Source organism: Natrix helvetica, assembly GCF_964273705.1.
Source record: "Natrix helvetica genome assembly, chromosome: 1".
Lineage (NCBI taxonomy): Eukaryota > Metazoa > Chordata > Lepidosauria > Squamata > Natricidae > Natrix > Natrix helvetica.
In genome coordinates, this window is record NC_138548.1 from 279,722,931 (window position 1) to 279,739,168 (window position 16,238).

General features: G+C 39.2%; 1 protein-coding gene across 1 annotated transcript; it reads left to right on the forward strand.

Moving 5' to 3' along the window:
• Positions 1–849: 849 nt before the first annotated feature.
• CATSPER3 (cation channel sperm associated 3) lies at positions 850–15,825 on the forward strand (the record flags this gene model as incomplete). The annotated part of the gene is made up of 8 exons (XM_081965112.1): positions 850–959; positions 4,714–4,867; positions 8,044–8,283; positions 10,782–10,964; positions 12,379–12,519; positions 14,108–14,227; positions 15,115–15,272; positions 15,597–15,825. The coding sequence occupies 8 exons, from the start codon at positions 850–852 to the stop codon at positions 15,703–15,705; spliced, it is 1,215 nt and encodes a 404-aa protein (XP_081821238.1). The 3' UTR covers positions 15,706–15,825.
• Between the last annotated feature and the right edge of the window lie 413 nt (positions 15,826–16,238).

The following is a 16,238-nucleotide window of genomic DNA, read 5'->3' on the forward strand; positions in this document are numbered from 1 at the left end:
TGTATCATGACTTTTTCCTCCTTAGCTAAACCGGGTGTGGGAGTGGACAGCGTGTGATGCATTGGGGCCATGGGTTTGACACCCCTGCTCTAACTGTTCAATTGCTCTTGATAAATGCTTAATACCTCCAATCAAGAAAGAAGCACACAACACAAACAGACCTGTTTTATCTGACAAATCTGTCCTTTTAACAGTTTGTATTCGAAGGCAGTCATGCCTGCTTACAATTGCCTTAAATTAAGCCGAGACGTTTTCGAGTTGCCTCTGTTGCACTTTTCATGCAACAGGTAACTAGACAAAAGCGTAACCTCGAGAAGGTCATAACCTAGTTACATCTTAGTCATGTCACCTCAGTCTATCATAGTCTTGAACAAATTACTAATTTCAAGGTAGGAGCTGCAAATTCTAAAAAGCAGGCAAATTTTTTTGTGCAAACAATTGTGCTTAATCATTTTCCTCTATACGTTGACATTGAATCATTTCCTTTAAAGTATTTGTACTAGAAATAAAAAAATTACAGCACTATCAAAATGATAGGAACATTTAATGTGCTTTCCTCTAAACCAGGGGTGTCAAACTCATGGCCTGCTGGCCATGCCTACCTCTCAGCGAAGGGGAAAAAAGTCACGATATGTCATGCGACGATGTGACACCGCAAGTTTGACACCCCTGCTCTAAACTGTCAAAAGCCCAAGGAGCAGATCTTAGATTTTGCATACACTGTTCTAAAATTGTGAGGTCACAGCGAGGTCATATTGGCACTTTCATTCTTCTCCAGATAGACTTTCTCTTAATTTACAGTTCTGATTGTGAAAAGATAAGCACAGTTCATATTCTGGGAAGCATGCTATGGATTCTTCAGAATTACCTGAAAAATCTCGTCTGACTGAGAAGCTCTCATTTGAGGCATTTAAGTCTGGATCTGAACTTGAAGTGACACGCTACGTGTTTGGATACCGGTAAGATTTCAGCCAGGATTTTTTTTTAGTTTTATATCACATCTAGAAACTGTTTCCTGAAATTTTGAATCGCACATTACTCAAACTATATTTTAATAATTTATTATAATTTTGAATGCCAAGTTGATGGAATGATGTACTTCTCATTATTTTTTTAGTCTACATAAAAAAAGGTTTTTAATTTGATGGAATCCATTTTTTCTTTCAAAATTCATTTTAAAAGAGATTGTTAATGAATTTTAATGAATTTAATGAAATTTAATCTTGACCTGAAAACAGGCCAAGAGTGAAACATGTTATTTAGTTCTATATGTGAATACTGCATTGTGCTGTAGAATACTTTCTCCAGCAGTTTCCAGCCTTCCTGGGTTTTCATACTTTGTTTAATTCTCTAGATAAGACATTGAAGAAGTTGACCTTTTCTAATTGGGCTTTTTCAAACATAGGAAAACGTAGAAATCCCTCCAAATCTCACAATTTTTACAATATTAAAAACAATGTATAAAAGATAAGCATAAACAGAGTCTTGTTCTACATTATATCCACCATGTGTTCAATCATCTCTTTCTTTGTCACTTTCTAGTATATCAACAATTACCATAGTATTTTAAATACATTTATTTTTATGACCTGAGCCTTTTCGATATTGCTCCCTCCTCCCTGTCCCCAGATGGAGCCACAGCCCCCCCTCCTTCATATCCTGTACATTACTACCTTTTTCACCACCTCCTCTATTTTCGTCCTCTAGGAGAGAAATATGTATTTTAATGGAGGCTTCTGCCTCCTCCACTGTATTAATTCTAACTCTATTTCCCTCCCAAAAAATCAACATTCCCTCTGGCAATAACCATCTAAACCAAACTCCTTTATTGTATAATTTCTTTGATAAGGAGGAATACATCCTCCTTTTTTCCCTTATTTTTTTGGAATTTGCATAAGAATGGTAATTTCTTTATCTTTATATTTTAATGGTCCCTCCCTTTGGGCCCCTAGCACCTCATCCCTCGTGGTCCTCCTAAGAAACTTAACATGTACCTCCCTTGGAACATTATGTGTTCTAGCATATGCTGAATTAATACTGTAAACCAGATCCATATCCCACCACAACTGTTCTTTATTTCTCTTAATATATTCTGCTAAGATTGTACTCATAATATACTTAAGATCTTCATTTTCTGTCTCTGGTAGGTTCTGGAATCTGAGAAAAAAGGACATTCTTTCAAGTTCTATTTTTGCCATAAAATTTTCCAATTCTAAATTTCCCTTCCAGACTGCCTTAGCCTCCTCCCCCAATCCAGCTGCCCCCTCCTCCAACACCCCAATTCTTTGTTTGTTTTCTGTTATATGATGTTGTACACCTCTGAGTCCATCTTTGAGATCTGTCACCTCTTTTTTCAACTCATTTTGACTCCTCATAATTTCCTGAAAAATTTGGGTAACAGATAGTTCTTTTGAGCTCTCTCCAGTCCCTTCTTGTTGTAACAATGAAGTAATTTTCGTCTGCTGCATGCTTGGACTGGAGGTGGCAGAAGTAGGAGACAAGAATGACTTGCCCGTTGGTGGTTTTTTGGGCCCCATTTATCTGCGTTCAGGGATGATAAGTCTTTTACAAAGAGAATGGCGTCAGCGGAGTTTGCAGCTGTGCCGGTCCAAGGCGGCAGGCAAATCCAAAAATGAAAAGTTAGTTCTCCTTCACAGTTCCAAGGCACGGAGGTACACCAGAAAGGGGAAAAGTCAAATAATCAAAATTAATCAGGAAGACCACGTAACAGGAGAGGTCCAGAGCACCTTCAGAGGGGGTATTAAGACAATACCAGTGATTGTTTTCCCAAAGGTAGTTTCAAAAGGCAGGCTTCATTTATAAGTACAAAAACGAAGATGGAGGGGCGCCATCTTGGCTCCTCCTTTCGCAGGGAGAAGAACAAGGAATTCCATAAAGTTTTTTCCTTTTAAGAAAACAGCTCAGCAATCACCTCTTGCAGCTGTGATATCAATCTCTCACATAGTTAGTACAAGTGGCAAGTCAGCCTTTATTCTCTCTCCATTCCGATATATAGAGAGATAGTTCAAATGCCGCTTTGTCCCGGGGGGGGGGGGGTAAAGAGAAAGAAACACCCCCCTCTAATCTTTCAGTTTCAAATGAACCGAAACTTACAATAGTCTGCTGCTTATCTGTTAACGATGATTAAGGAGATTAGGACGGATCTCTCCCCACCGGCATTTCAGCTGCTCTTCTTTCGCTTAACTCTCCTCCCGGAGGCCATTCGGCGAGAGGGCAGACAGCCAGAAGCTGTTTCATGCCCCCCCTCCACTCCACGGCTCCTGGGGCATGGCTGGAAACACCCCCGCTGGCTGCCGCCGAGTCTGGGGGATTCCAGCAAGCTGCCCTGCGGCAGGAGATCCCTCCAGGGCCCCCTGTGCTCCTGAAAGGAGCCCACCAGGGAGACGAGCAGCGGACAACATGTCCGTCACCTACAGGAACCGGAAGTGATCTCCATTGCCTCTTGGAAAAGTTTTATAGCGTGGAACATCATAAGATCCTCTTCTTCGGCTTCCTGCCAGGTAGCTGCAGGTTGCCAATGTTGGCTGGTGGTAACTCCGGCAGGAATTTCCTCTGGCTCGTGTCTCTGCCCCACTCCCAACGATCACCTAGGATGAACAGATCTTTCCTCCAAATCCAGTTCCGCCATACACTCCATCTCCAAAGGGTGTGAGTATCTGGCAACCCCCAAGTTGTCCTCCTGGTCACTGCCTGGGTTGGACATTTCTTTGAAGGTTATGGTTTTATTGCACTCCCCTCGGAAGGTGTTAGCTCCAAGATGAGTGCGAAGAGAGACCTTGCTTAATGTCAGGCATGCCTCCTTCAGTAACCAAGAAAGAGACCTCTCAACTCCATTGCTTGTGGAATTAAAAGTACTTTTACTGGTTATGAATAGATAGCAGCGAAGTAAAGCAAAGTCTGAGTCAGAAAAGCGCGAAATCATACATATCAAACATAATGAAGGCATAATGCTCTCGTGTTCCCACAACACCAGGAGGCTTCAGAGCCAAGGTGATTATTAGCTTTGTTCCAATTCCAGAGGAGATGAATCCAAGAAAATTTTGTAGCAAGTCCTCTGAAATAGCGAGGCAGGTAGTTTTCCACTGGAATTTCATCAGTTCCATGTAGTCAAGACGCTGTTGTCATTTGTGACCTCCAGGGACCCGGAGGTGTAGCTTTGCCTTTGCTTCTGCAACTAGGTTTTTTTAATTAGTGGGGGGGGGGAGAGAAAGAAAATTTGATTAGAGCTGAACAGAGGTGAGGCAATCCCCCCCCTCTGCCCATTCAATCTTTCTGTGAATCAGCTGGCCAGCTCCATTGAAAAATGGGGCTCAGCTATAGGGACCCTTCTGCAGTTATCCAAAGCTGCTTCTGGGCATTTAAGGGGTGAGGCTGGTAGCTGTGTAGAATTGCTTCTAAAAGCATTTGGCCCTTCCCAGGGTTGACTTGACATCTGAATTCTCTCCCGTTGACTTGACATCTGAATTCTTTTCTTGCTATTTCATCACAATTGAAGGGTAATCCAATGAGTCTATACTTGCAGTTAGTTGTTTTAAGTATCTGACTGCTTCTATCTAATCCGAAACCTTTCGTATATAACCACACCTTCTGCATGATACGAATTTGTTTTTGTTTGAACAAGCAGTAGCTTAAGAAAACAGGATTTTCTTCAGGTTGTAGATTCAATTCTGTCCTCTTTTTTTTCCTTTCCAGGAGGAGAGATTCTGAGCTGTATAAGTTTGTGGAAAATGTATTCTATCATCCTCTATTCAAGTCTGTTATGATCAGCAGCATTACGCTCAATGCAATATTCTTGTCTTTAGAAACTGATTATAAAGTTCGTTATGAGTCTCATTTGTTCCTGCAGGTAATGAAAACTGCTGAGTGAGGTGGCCACAATTTCTCATTTGATTGTTCTGAAGACATTTTTTTTCCTCAGAAAAAAAAGACAAGGAAGAGGAGGAGAAATCAAGTTTTTAAAGAGTTTTCAACCAACTCATTGAGCAAAAGGCTATCAGTATGTGATAGTTACATCTGATCCCGAACAAGGCAATTATGACTGTACAGGCAGTCCTTGACTTAACAACTTTCACTTACAACAGCACTGAAAAAAGTGAATCATGACAGTTTTTCACACTTACGATTGTTGCATCATCCCTGTGGTCATGTAATCAAAATTAGGATGCCTGACAACTGGCATGCATTTGTGACAATTGCAGTTTCCCAGGGTCATGTGATCTCCATTTGTAAACTTCCCAGCCAGCCTCCAACAACCAAAATCAATGGGGGAAGCAGATTCATTTAATAATTACATGATTCACTTAACAACTGAGGCAAAAATAGTCGTAAAATGGGGCAAAATTCACTCAACAATTGCCTTGCTTAGCAATACAAATTTTGGGCTCAATTATACCATAGTCATAGGTCAAGGACTCCTTGTAATCTTAGTCATAATGGAACATAATAGAGGGCTTAAGCCCAGGGGCTATTTGGAAGCTTATGAGGGACTTCTAGTTAGCCATCAAGTTAGGTTAGCTAATTAGAAGTTAGCCACTTCTAATTAGCTAACCTAGGTGGGCTTTTGCCTAGCAAGGCTTCTGTGCTTTTATGTTCAAACTTTAAAGAACAACTTTCATATCATCTACGACTCAAGGATAAGTCCTCTTTAAGCAATGCTACCCTTTAAAGGAGTGTTTCTCAACCTTGGAGACTTTAAGTCCTGTGGACTTCAACTCCCTTAAAGTCACCAAGGTTGAGAAACACTCCTTTAAAGAGATGCATAGTGACTGAGGCATAATCAATTTTGCTGAATGCTTTCCCTGTTTTTGGGTACGGCTATAGAAGACAGAGATGTAATTCTGAGAAAAGATACAGCTGCTTTAAGAAGATGTTGATAGGGATTGTTAGAGCCCTCTTGCATACCATGAAACACCTTTTTTGTTTTTGGATTGTACTATTTATGCTAATTTCTAAAGTAGGCCTCTTCAATAGCAGGAAGACCTCCAGCAAAAGCAGTATTATTAGTAGCAATTATATAAAGCAGGGGTGTCCAATCTAGGCAACTTTAAGACTTGTGGACTTCAGCTGCCAGAATTTTCCAGCCAGAAATTCTGGAAGCTGAAGTCCACAAATTTTAAAGTTGCCAAGATTGGATACCTCTGATGTAAAGCCATTGCTGTCTTTTCCTACATAGAACAGGGAGATCTAAATGCAAGCAAAGATTCAACCTGATAGGACATCAAGCTGAAAACTGAATCCAAACTCAACCCACAAATCAATCTAGTATACATCTAATCCAGAGGTGGTATTCTATTCTGCCGGTTCACCCTGGTTCAGGTGAACTAGTAGTGGCAGTGGCTCTGCCCACCCTCCCAGATGTCATCACAGACTCTCTGCGCATGCGCAGATGCATCACGTGCGAGCGCTCCCAGTTTCGAACTGGTAGCAAAGATTGGAGTATTTCATGCCTGATCTATCACACTGGTTACCAGCACTGGGTCTGTGGCTTGCTAAATGAGGACATTGAGACTTCTTTGTTCAGGCCATGCCCACCTATAACTACTAGCCTTTATAGCTAACTAGAAAAAAAGGTAATAACGTAGGATATATTCCTGAGCAATTGCCTGCATTTTGAATCCAGATCTTCCACATATTCCTTCTCCCTCTGCCAAATATTCTATAAAGCTTGGGAAAATATTATTCTGCGTTCTCAGTATGATGGAGATTGGTTTCTCTTGACTGATTTTCCATCCTAATAATGAGTATAGTTTTCTCTTTACCTAGAAATCTTTTTGGAACTGGATGTGTTTTGATTGCAAGCTCCAAGAACATGAACTTGAAATGAAAATGTTTGTACTGCACTATCCTCTTTCGTCCTGATTTAGCCTTCCTCTTGAGAAGGACTTATCTTTTACATGCCTTGAATCTCTTAACTTACTTGATGGAAGCTAGTAGACACAAACCTCTTGGCTTTAATTATATTTTGCTGGCACGGAAGCCAAGAGAAAAGCCTGGCCAATGCCAAGAAGTCCGTTCATTGTTTTATTTTTTAATGAAGAATGTGTTAAGGGCTTTGAAAATGTGAGTCATATAGTTTTGCTTATTTATCAAACCCAGATCCTTATACAACGTTATCACCTTCCAGTAGATCTATATATATGGTATATAAATCTCTCTCTCTCTCTCTCTCTCTCTCTCTCTCTCTCTCTCTCTCTCTCTCTCTCTCTCTCTCTCTGTGTGTGTGTGTGTGTGTTTGTGTGTCTGTGTGTGTGTTCCAGCGTAACTCTGGAATGCCTAGAGCAATTTCAACCAAACAGATGATTTTCTCTCTAGAAACAAAGACACCCTTAGCAACCCTTGGGGTGTGTGTTCTGTTAAGATACAGACTGTTGCTCTTTACCAGTTTGCTCTCCCCTCTTGGCTAGACTTGCCAGATCTAGGCTGTAATAATCTGGATGGCCACCAGATTATTACAAATTGTTAAGGTTGTGTCCTACTTTTTCTAGCTTTCCTCCTTTGCGTTGTCTGCCTCCCCAGGTTTTTTTGTGTGTTTCTAAACAGGAAACTCCACTCCTAAAGGAAGGAGTGAGCTGCAGGTGCTCAGCATTTATCTGCTAAGGTAAAGCCTTATCTGTGAGGTCTAGAAGCACTGGGATCAAGAGGTTAGAGGCTGCTCCACTTTGTTTATTCAACTTCTCATTTTTTAAATTTATTTTTCATTAAAATAATAATGGTTAAAAATGAAGTCAGATGGCACAACTGTCAAGGGTAGCTTACAGGGACACATTGGGTCCACCCTTCTTAAACTGCTTGCTACAAACTGCGTTGTTTGGCAGAACAGCAATAAAATTAAACAATCTAGTTGTAAATGTTTAAACTGGACTATAGATAAGCAGTCAAACCTGAAAAAATGACTAACTTTATAAAGTTTGAAAAAGAATCACGTGTATATGTAATGTATACATGCATTGTGTGTGTGTGTATACAAGCACATGCATATATGCAAGCATATTCCTTTGAACAATATCACAATTTTTTTTTTAGGTAGCAGATGTGATCATTTTAGCCATCTATACCACAGAATTTCTAATGAGCCTTTACTTGGACCCGGTTAATTATTGGAAGGATGGTTATAAGCGTTTTGATGCTATTGTCCTTTTCCTTGCTTACCTCCCATACACCATTGACCGTAGCAACCCACAAATGCACCATACTGTAACTATGCTGAAAGGATTCCAAGCTCTCCGAGTCCTCAAGCTGCTCTACTATAGTCCAGGGATAACTGTAAGTAATCAGATACAACTTCGCTTTTACTGTTCACAAGGGACCTCCCATCTGTCTTGTGTGATGTTGCACTTGTTGCAGTCAGTATTAATGCAAGATTCACCTGTAGGTTTTGGGAAGGAATGCCTTTCTCTCTGCAATAGTGGCAAATATTTGGAGCTCGGGTGGAGGATGAGGGTGGAGGTTCATTCTCCATGCTTGTGAGTTGGTTTCTGAACTTTTCATTACCAGGTTAAGTAACATGTTTAGCAGAGTTTAGGGGATGTCAGTGTCGGTGTTATTCTGCTTATAAGGGCTTTGTGTGGTCAGTAGGTCTTGTGATGGGGAGGTCCTGTCAGGTGAGAGTCGTGTCACGTGAGGATCTTGTGATGAGTCTTGTGGCGGGTCACAATTTCATCCAATATTTCATTACTAAACTAGGTAACATCTAACACTGATGATGTTACCTCGTTTGGTAATTAAATGTCTGCAAGAAAATAGCCACACTCAGGGAGCATCAAGGACCTCCCAAAAGTAGTAATTTCTATAGAACTTCTACTTTTTAAACAAAGTTGCTACAATACAGTACTGTTGTTTCCACTCTTCAGGACTGTCTTTTGCATGCCATTTTTCAGTGTAATAATTCTTACTTAATAATCCCTTAGAGGAAATACTGAAAAGCGCAGGGTCATCGGCTAAGAACGCCAAACAGAACTAATTCTTATAAAGAACTGAAATGATACCAGTACAGTAGAGCAGATTCTTCAGGAACAGATGTGAATTCTGACTTGAGAACTTTGCTTGAGTTCATTGTGTTGGTCATGGATTTTGGCTAACATTGCAGAAAATCCCATGCAGCCTGCATATTATTTTACTCTAGGGAGTGACTAAAGAATAAGCTTGCTGCCTTTCCTTTACTATAAGCATACAGATGCCAAATACAGATGCCAGAGGGAACCTTTGCAATCTGCTAGCTCTTTCAGAACAAACATATGTGAGTGCCAAAAACATCTCACACTTCAAATCCCAAATCCATTTGTTGGACTATTGGGGTGTTTAATGGATAAAAAGTTAATGGATTTCTGCAAAGCCAGGATAAGCTACTCATTGGTACCTCTGGGTATAGCAAAGAGGTTATTTTGTGATGTCAGATTAAAGACGTTACCAGCTTAGCAGCTCCCATGTCTTTTCGTATTGAGACTGTAACTACACATGCCATCATTTCAGACATACGTATTGGCACATGAATTTTTGTACTTCAGAATCCACTTCCGAGTTCTAAACATAAGCACATGGTATTAGTTATTCCTTATGATGATGATAACGTTCATATTTACAGGCAAAATTAATAAAACCAATGACTGGAAAAAGCAAAGACCAACTTGCATGCAGCTGAGAAGCCTTCATTCATTCACACACTTTAAAAAAAGAATTTCCAAGTCAATAGAATGTTGGAAAGAAATCACGTAAAGGGAGCAGAATTCCATCTATCATCCTATTAACTCTCAGAAAAAGTGAATAGAATGGGACCAAATTTGGTGTGGGAGAAGAATCCAACAAAAGAAAAAAAAATCAAATAAAAAAGAAGAAGAAGGGCTAAATCAGGCTGGGGACTGTGGAGAAAAAACAGTCTGAAAAAATTCCCCAACCTATCCCTTTATAACAAGCATTGAACAGTGGCACAGGGTTGCTGACATTTTAAGTCCTCCCTCCCAGGCATGTGATTCAACATGGAACTATTATTAAGGGATGGGAAGGGAATTCAAGAAGCTGTGATCTATGTGCTTCCCCTAAATTGCTTTCTCTGAAGTAGCCTACGGGGCTGCTGGTTTATTGTGATTTCTTTTTCCACAATTAAGCATGCCATTGTTGATCATTGTGTAAGATGGCAACTTTGCTTCAGATGGGCAAAGATCCAACTCTATAACCTATTGTTCCATTGTTTTTAGTTTAGAGCTTCCTTTTCCCCCCACTTCATGTAGAGATAGTCCTCAACTTACACCATAATTGGGAAAGAAAAACTCCTTATTAAGCGGTGTGGTCAGTGTGAGGTACCATGTGTCCATACCCAATTTTGCCACAGTCATCATGTGAAACATCATGAGATTGTCATTTGTGACCTTCCCTCCCCACTTCCCTATTGACTTTGTTTGTTAGAAGCCTGCTGAGAAGGCCACAAATGGCAATCACATGGTAGGACACTGCAGCCACTATGAATACCTGCCAATTACTCAGCACATGATTACCTAACCACAGGGATGCTGCCACAGTTGTTCATGCAATGACTGGTTATAAGTCACTTTTTAGCACCATCATAACTTCAAACAGTCACTAAATGAATGGTCCTAAGCGAAGGGATAGCTGCAAATCATCTTTCCTGGTGTCCTCCAGAGGTGGCTAGCAGCTCTGAAAATGGTTGTCCTCACATACCTGGAGACCATCAGGTTGGAAGAGATTGACATAAAATCACATAAATTGTATTCACTTGGTTTTCTTCCTTTTGTTCCTCCCTTCTACAGAATCTATTGGCAGCTATGGGCCAGACTGTGAAAAATGTAATCTATGTCCTTGTCTTGTTGTTCTTGCTAATATTTATCTTTGCTATTCTGGGACATGGTTTGTATGGAGACTATCAACAGGGAGATCCACAGAACTGGGGCAGCTTAGCAGCTGCCTTTTTTACACTCTTCAGCTTAGTAACGGTAATTTCCATGCATTTCACATGATGGTCAACTCTGCTAGACTAACGTTATTGTTTTATAATTGGAACCGAAATTGAAGACTTAGTTTCTCCAGGTTAGTTGTCCAGCAAAATGAACCTAGATAGACAAAATTTGGAATGCAACTAGAGGGAGTACAGAGCATCTGAGTGTTTATAAAAGGGGAAACAAAGGGCAAGACCTTGTTTATTTAGATCAAGGTTATTAACTTGTCAGGATTGCATTTAGTATTTTTACCAATCCTGTTTGCTTTGATTTAAGCCATTTTTCAAGAACTAAATTTTAATCTCGAGCTTTGTGGACTTACATAGATAAACAAGGTCCAAAGCCCAGGGTGAGCTTTGACAGTGCTCAAACTTTGCCTATCTTGCATGATTAGGCTTTTTTTTAAAAAAAAAAAAACGTGACCCTTCTCTAAGTTACCTTTGATGCTCCAGTGGCTTACAATTCATACTTTGAGAACCTATTACGGAATTACTTGTTTCACTGAAAATTCAGACTCTAATGCCACTAATTGCTTTTTTAGGATTAAATCAAGATGGTGTATTGGCTAGAACTGTTTGATTTAATTTGTGTTGCAAGAAGATACTCCCCTGCAAGTATCATCATAATGTTGAAGTAGCCTTAGTGAACATTATGAGTTTGCCTTGGAAAAAATGGTGCTTTTCAGCATATGTAGATTGAGCGCCACTAATACCCATGTAGGAGTAACCATGATCTCTATTGATCAGGCCAAATAGATTTAGTCTACTCTTTTCTTTTCAGAAGGATCAATCCCATGTTAATAGAAGGCCCCAAAGTGGGACATAGACCAGGAGGTCAAAAAACATCAAGAAAGCTCCCAAGCTGTACCCCCTTATTACATGCTTTGTGATATTTTGGTTGTAGCCACCATCTTGACTTTTTGGCCTGCTTCCTGCAAGCACTTCTAGCATGGGAAGTTTTCTACTTTCTCATGTTCCCCAACTTCTGCTTAATACTGTAGCCCTCATCTGGCTTAATCTTTTTTTAAAAAAACACAATAGGACATAACAGATAAAACAAACACCAAAATGACTGAAATGGCATAGATGCAACAGTGTAGTGAAATGTATGAAACATTTTTATGACCAGATTAGTAATTTTTGTTATTTATGAACAAGTGTAGTTCATTTATACCTGATTAGGTTTGTTTGTGTATTGGGGGCAGGGGAGAGGGAATGCATTGGACCAGATCAGGGGGTGAAGGAACTATAGCCCTTTTATGACTTGACTTCAACTCGCAGAATTCCTGACTTTATGACTTCATAAAGGCATAAAGGGGCCATAGTGTTCCATCTCTGGACTAGAGAAATAATTTATCAGATGTTTGACAAAAGGTATCTTTAGATTGTAATGTTGAATTGATAAATTTCAGGTTGATGGATGGACAGACTTGCAGGATGAATTGGATAGTAAAAAGTTTGTTACAAGCCGAACATTCACAATAGTATTCATTCTGCTAGGATTTTTTGTATTTTTCAATATGTTTATTGGAGTTGTCATTATGGATATCCAGGTAAGTGATATTTATATGGCATTTTAAAATTTCTACTGAAATCCAATTATTAGAAATTGACATTGGGTATAAAAATAGTGTCAACTATGGCAGGGTTACAGAACTTTAATCTGTTCATTTTCATTTTTCTATATTTTTAAGCTTTTGAGCTTTTTAATTTGGACTGTATATAATCCCCTGGTTGATTCTGGTTTATCTTAGTTGAAAAGTGTTTGTTAGGTCTACCAGACCTGGACTGTAGAACTTCAGACAACCAGTAGATAGGAACAAAGAATTAGATTCACCTCAAAGCCAGATGAATGGCAAACAAATCTAATAAATAAGTACGAAAAATCATATATTTTTAATATGCAGTATATATGTATGTGTACACACACACACACACACACACACACACACACACAGAGCCATCTATTGGTTTTTCAGATTTTTGAATCTCAAATCTGAATGAAAATACTGTGTTTTAAACATTGTATGAGATTGGATAAGTTTTATCCACTAACAGTAAGCCATTTCAGAGGTTGTTTTCCCACCGGTAAATTACAGTGTCTTTTACAGTCATTCAAACATAATTGTGTCAAATTAATAGTACAAGTAAACTTTGTTTATACAATCAGTTTAGTATACTGTTAATGCATCAGGCTAGAAATCAGGGAGACAGTGATTTCTAATCTCACCTTCAACACAAAGCCAGCTGGGTGAACTTGGGCCAGTCCCTCTCTTTCAGCCCCAGGAAAGAGACAATGGCAAACCACTTCCAATAAATCTTGGCAAGAAAACTACAGGAACTTGTCCAAGCAGTCACTAGGAGTCCACACTAACTGAAAGGCACAAAAAGATAATCCTTGTTTATTGACCAACTCATTTGGTGACTATTCACCTTACAATGGTTTTGAGAAAATAACTGCATGACCAGTCCTCACATTTACAATGTGTAGCAGTTATGTAAAGGATAGCTGAAGTAAGATTTTAAGTACAATTGTGATTTCACTTAGGGATTGTTTCACTTAACAACCAAATTGCAAGTCTCAGTTGAGGTCACTAAAAGCACTACCTGTAATCAGAAACGATGTTAGAATTTCAGAGTGCTTAGATCATAGGTGTCAAACTCACAGTGTCATGTTGCCGTCACATGACTTTTTGTGAAGTTTTTTCCCTTCACAGAGCTGGGGTGGGCGTGGCCTGCGCATGATGCATCTGGTCTGCGGGCTGCCAGTTTGACACCCCTGGCTTAGATGGTGCTTTGAAGACACAAGTTAAAAGTGTGAAAATGATAAGCTAGGTAACCTAGAAACTGAGGAAGTGGGAGGAGAGAGAGTATACAATGGAGAGTAGTTCCTTAAAGCTGCAAAGTGTAAACAATTTATCATTTGAGACATGGCCATTGGCCAATGCAGCAGTTGATTTTAAACTTCTGTTACTCAGAATTGGCTTAACCAGTATGGTTGTAGATTGTGGGAAATGAATTGCACCAACTGGTCACTTCTGCTGTGTAGTTTGTTCTGTCATCTCCAGCCAGTGGGGCCATTCATAGTAGGACGTTAGAACCAAATGGGGCCTTTGTCTCAACATCCTGTGATTTATGTAGCACTCAACTGAGCAATATGAGCAAAAACTGAAAGAAGAAAGGCAAGTTACTTTGATTGCAAAGAAGCAGGCCATCATAAAAAGGCAACAGGAAGAAATATTTGAATTGTTCAATCTGCAGGTAGGGATTGTATTTTATATAATGTTTTTCAATAGATAAGTCTTCCTTTCATTAGTTGGAGTTGATTTCATTTCATTTTTCACTATATTGAGCTTTCTCATGTTCACACATCTTATGTTCCATGTTCTTGCTGAAATTCTGTCTTTGTTGCTTTGGGATGTCTTTTCGTCAGGGCAACATCAGCAACCAGAGATTTCAAAAGCTTTAACCCAGTCGCATCATAATATAGTCTTTATTGCCATTGTACAAAATAAATACAATGGAATTGGTTATAATCATACACATCATTGGTATTCTGAAAATTCTCAGCTGTTCCTCAATATCAGTTTGAGTGCCCTCTGATCTGAGGGAACCCATCATCTGGCATTATCTTGTCAATCACTTCATTGATGTGGTTTTCTTGATAAAATACAGGAATGGTTCACCACTGTCTTGTCTCTTGTCTCTCCCCATCCCACCTCAGTCTGAAATGAAGCCTTTGCCATTGTCACTAAAATCCATCTCTATCATCTTTCTATGTTGCTGCTGCCCCATATGCTGTAGGTGTCTATTTGCTTTAGCTAGGGAACTGGGATGACCTTCATGCCTTGGGTAACCCTACTGTCATTACAGATACTTAACTTACATTCCCAATGTTCTTCACTCATCCCTCCCACAGGAACACCCTTTCCTCTCCATGTTGAGATAGCACAGCATAACTTGAGCTGGACAAAATTTGTAAATATTTAAGAGGTTATTCATGAGGCAAATTCTAAATCTGATGACCCACTCCATACTTTCCATTGTGGCTATTTGGAGAAGTGACTTTGGTTCCGTAAAACCAAAACTGGCTTCTGAATGAGTTCTGAAAGAATAATTAACCTTCACACCTCCTGTTTTCATCCTAGAAATCAACTGAGTACAAAACTTTTGATGAAATGGTGGAAAGCTTTAAAAAGAGCCTGCTTCATTCAGATCCTATGATCTTGGAAGACTTCTGTGCCAGCCTGCCATTCATTGACCTCTATTTGGCATCCCTTGATCGTCAGGATGCCACTGTGTACAAGTGTGTAACATTTCTTAAATAGAGTCTGGGATTTAGATCCTATTCACATGCTAATATTCAGCAATGATCAAATGCTTCACTGTCCTCAATTCTAAAACCAAGTAGAAAACATTCTTTTTAAAGCATCTGAAATAGTTACCCTGAACACTGTAGTTAAGGAATGTGTTTAGAGATGGCATAACTAAATGATTTTCAGAGTAATTTGCTGCGTGTTGAATATAGAACTGAGTGGAATATTTCTATGCTGTCCTGATAAATCAACGAACCTGGCTTTATTTTTTGCCTTTCACTACTGATACAATGATTGCATATGTTTAATTTCAGGCTGCAAGATCTCTACTATGAAATTGTTGCCATTTTGACTACCCTGCTATACCATTCCCAGGAAAAGACTTTGCAATCTCTGCAGTGCTTTAGAGGAAAATCTAGGTAGTTCATTGTTACCAAAGAAATGTAGGACATCTACTGTCATTAATGTGCCAAAAACATTTTCTTTGCATTTGAAAAATAAAGAAGAATAGGAACTTAAGTTTTAGAACTGATCAGATTAAAGCAAAACTTCCATGCTCTTAAAATATTTTTGATTTTGTTCCTTTTTTTTGGAAAATGCAAACATAATATGACTGCTTTGCTAATGTATCTTGGTGGTGCTGCGGATATTGTCTTCATTTTTCATAGGTTTATGGCAAAGTATACACACAGATGCATAGACAGATGCATTTTATATCTATCTATCTATCTATCTATCTATCTATCTATCTATCTATCTATCTATCTATCTATCTATCATCTATCTATCATCTATCTATCATCTATCTATCATCTATCTATCTATCTATCTATCTATCTATCTATCTATCTATCTATCTATCTATCTATCTATCTATCATCTATCTATCTATCTATCTATTTATCTATGGTCTCTCTCTCTCTCTCTTATCTATCTATCATCTATCTATCTATCTA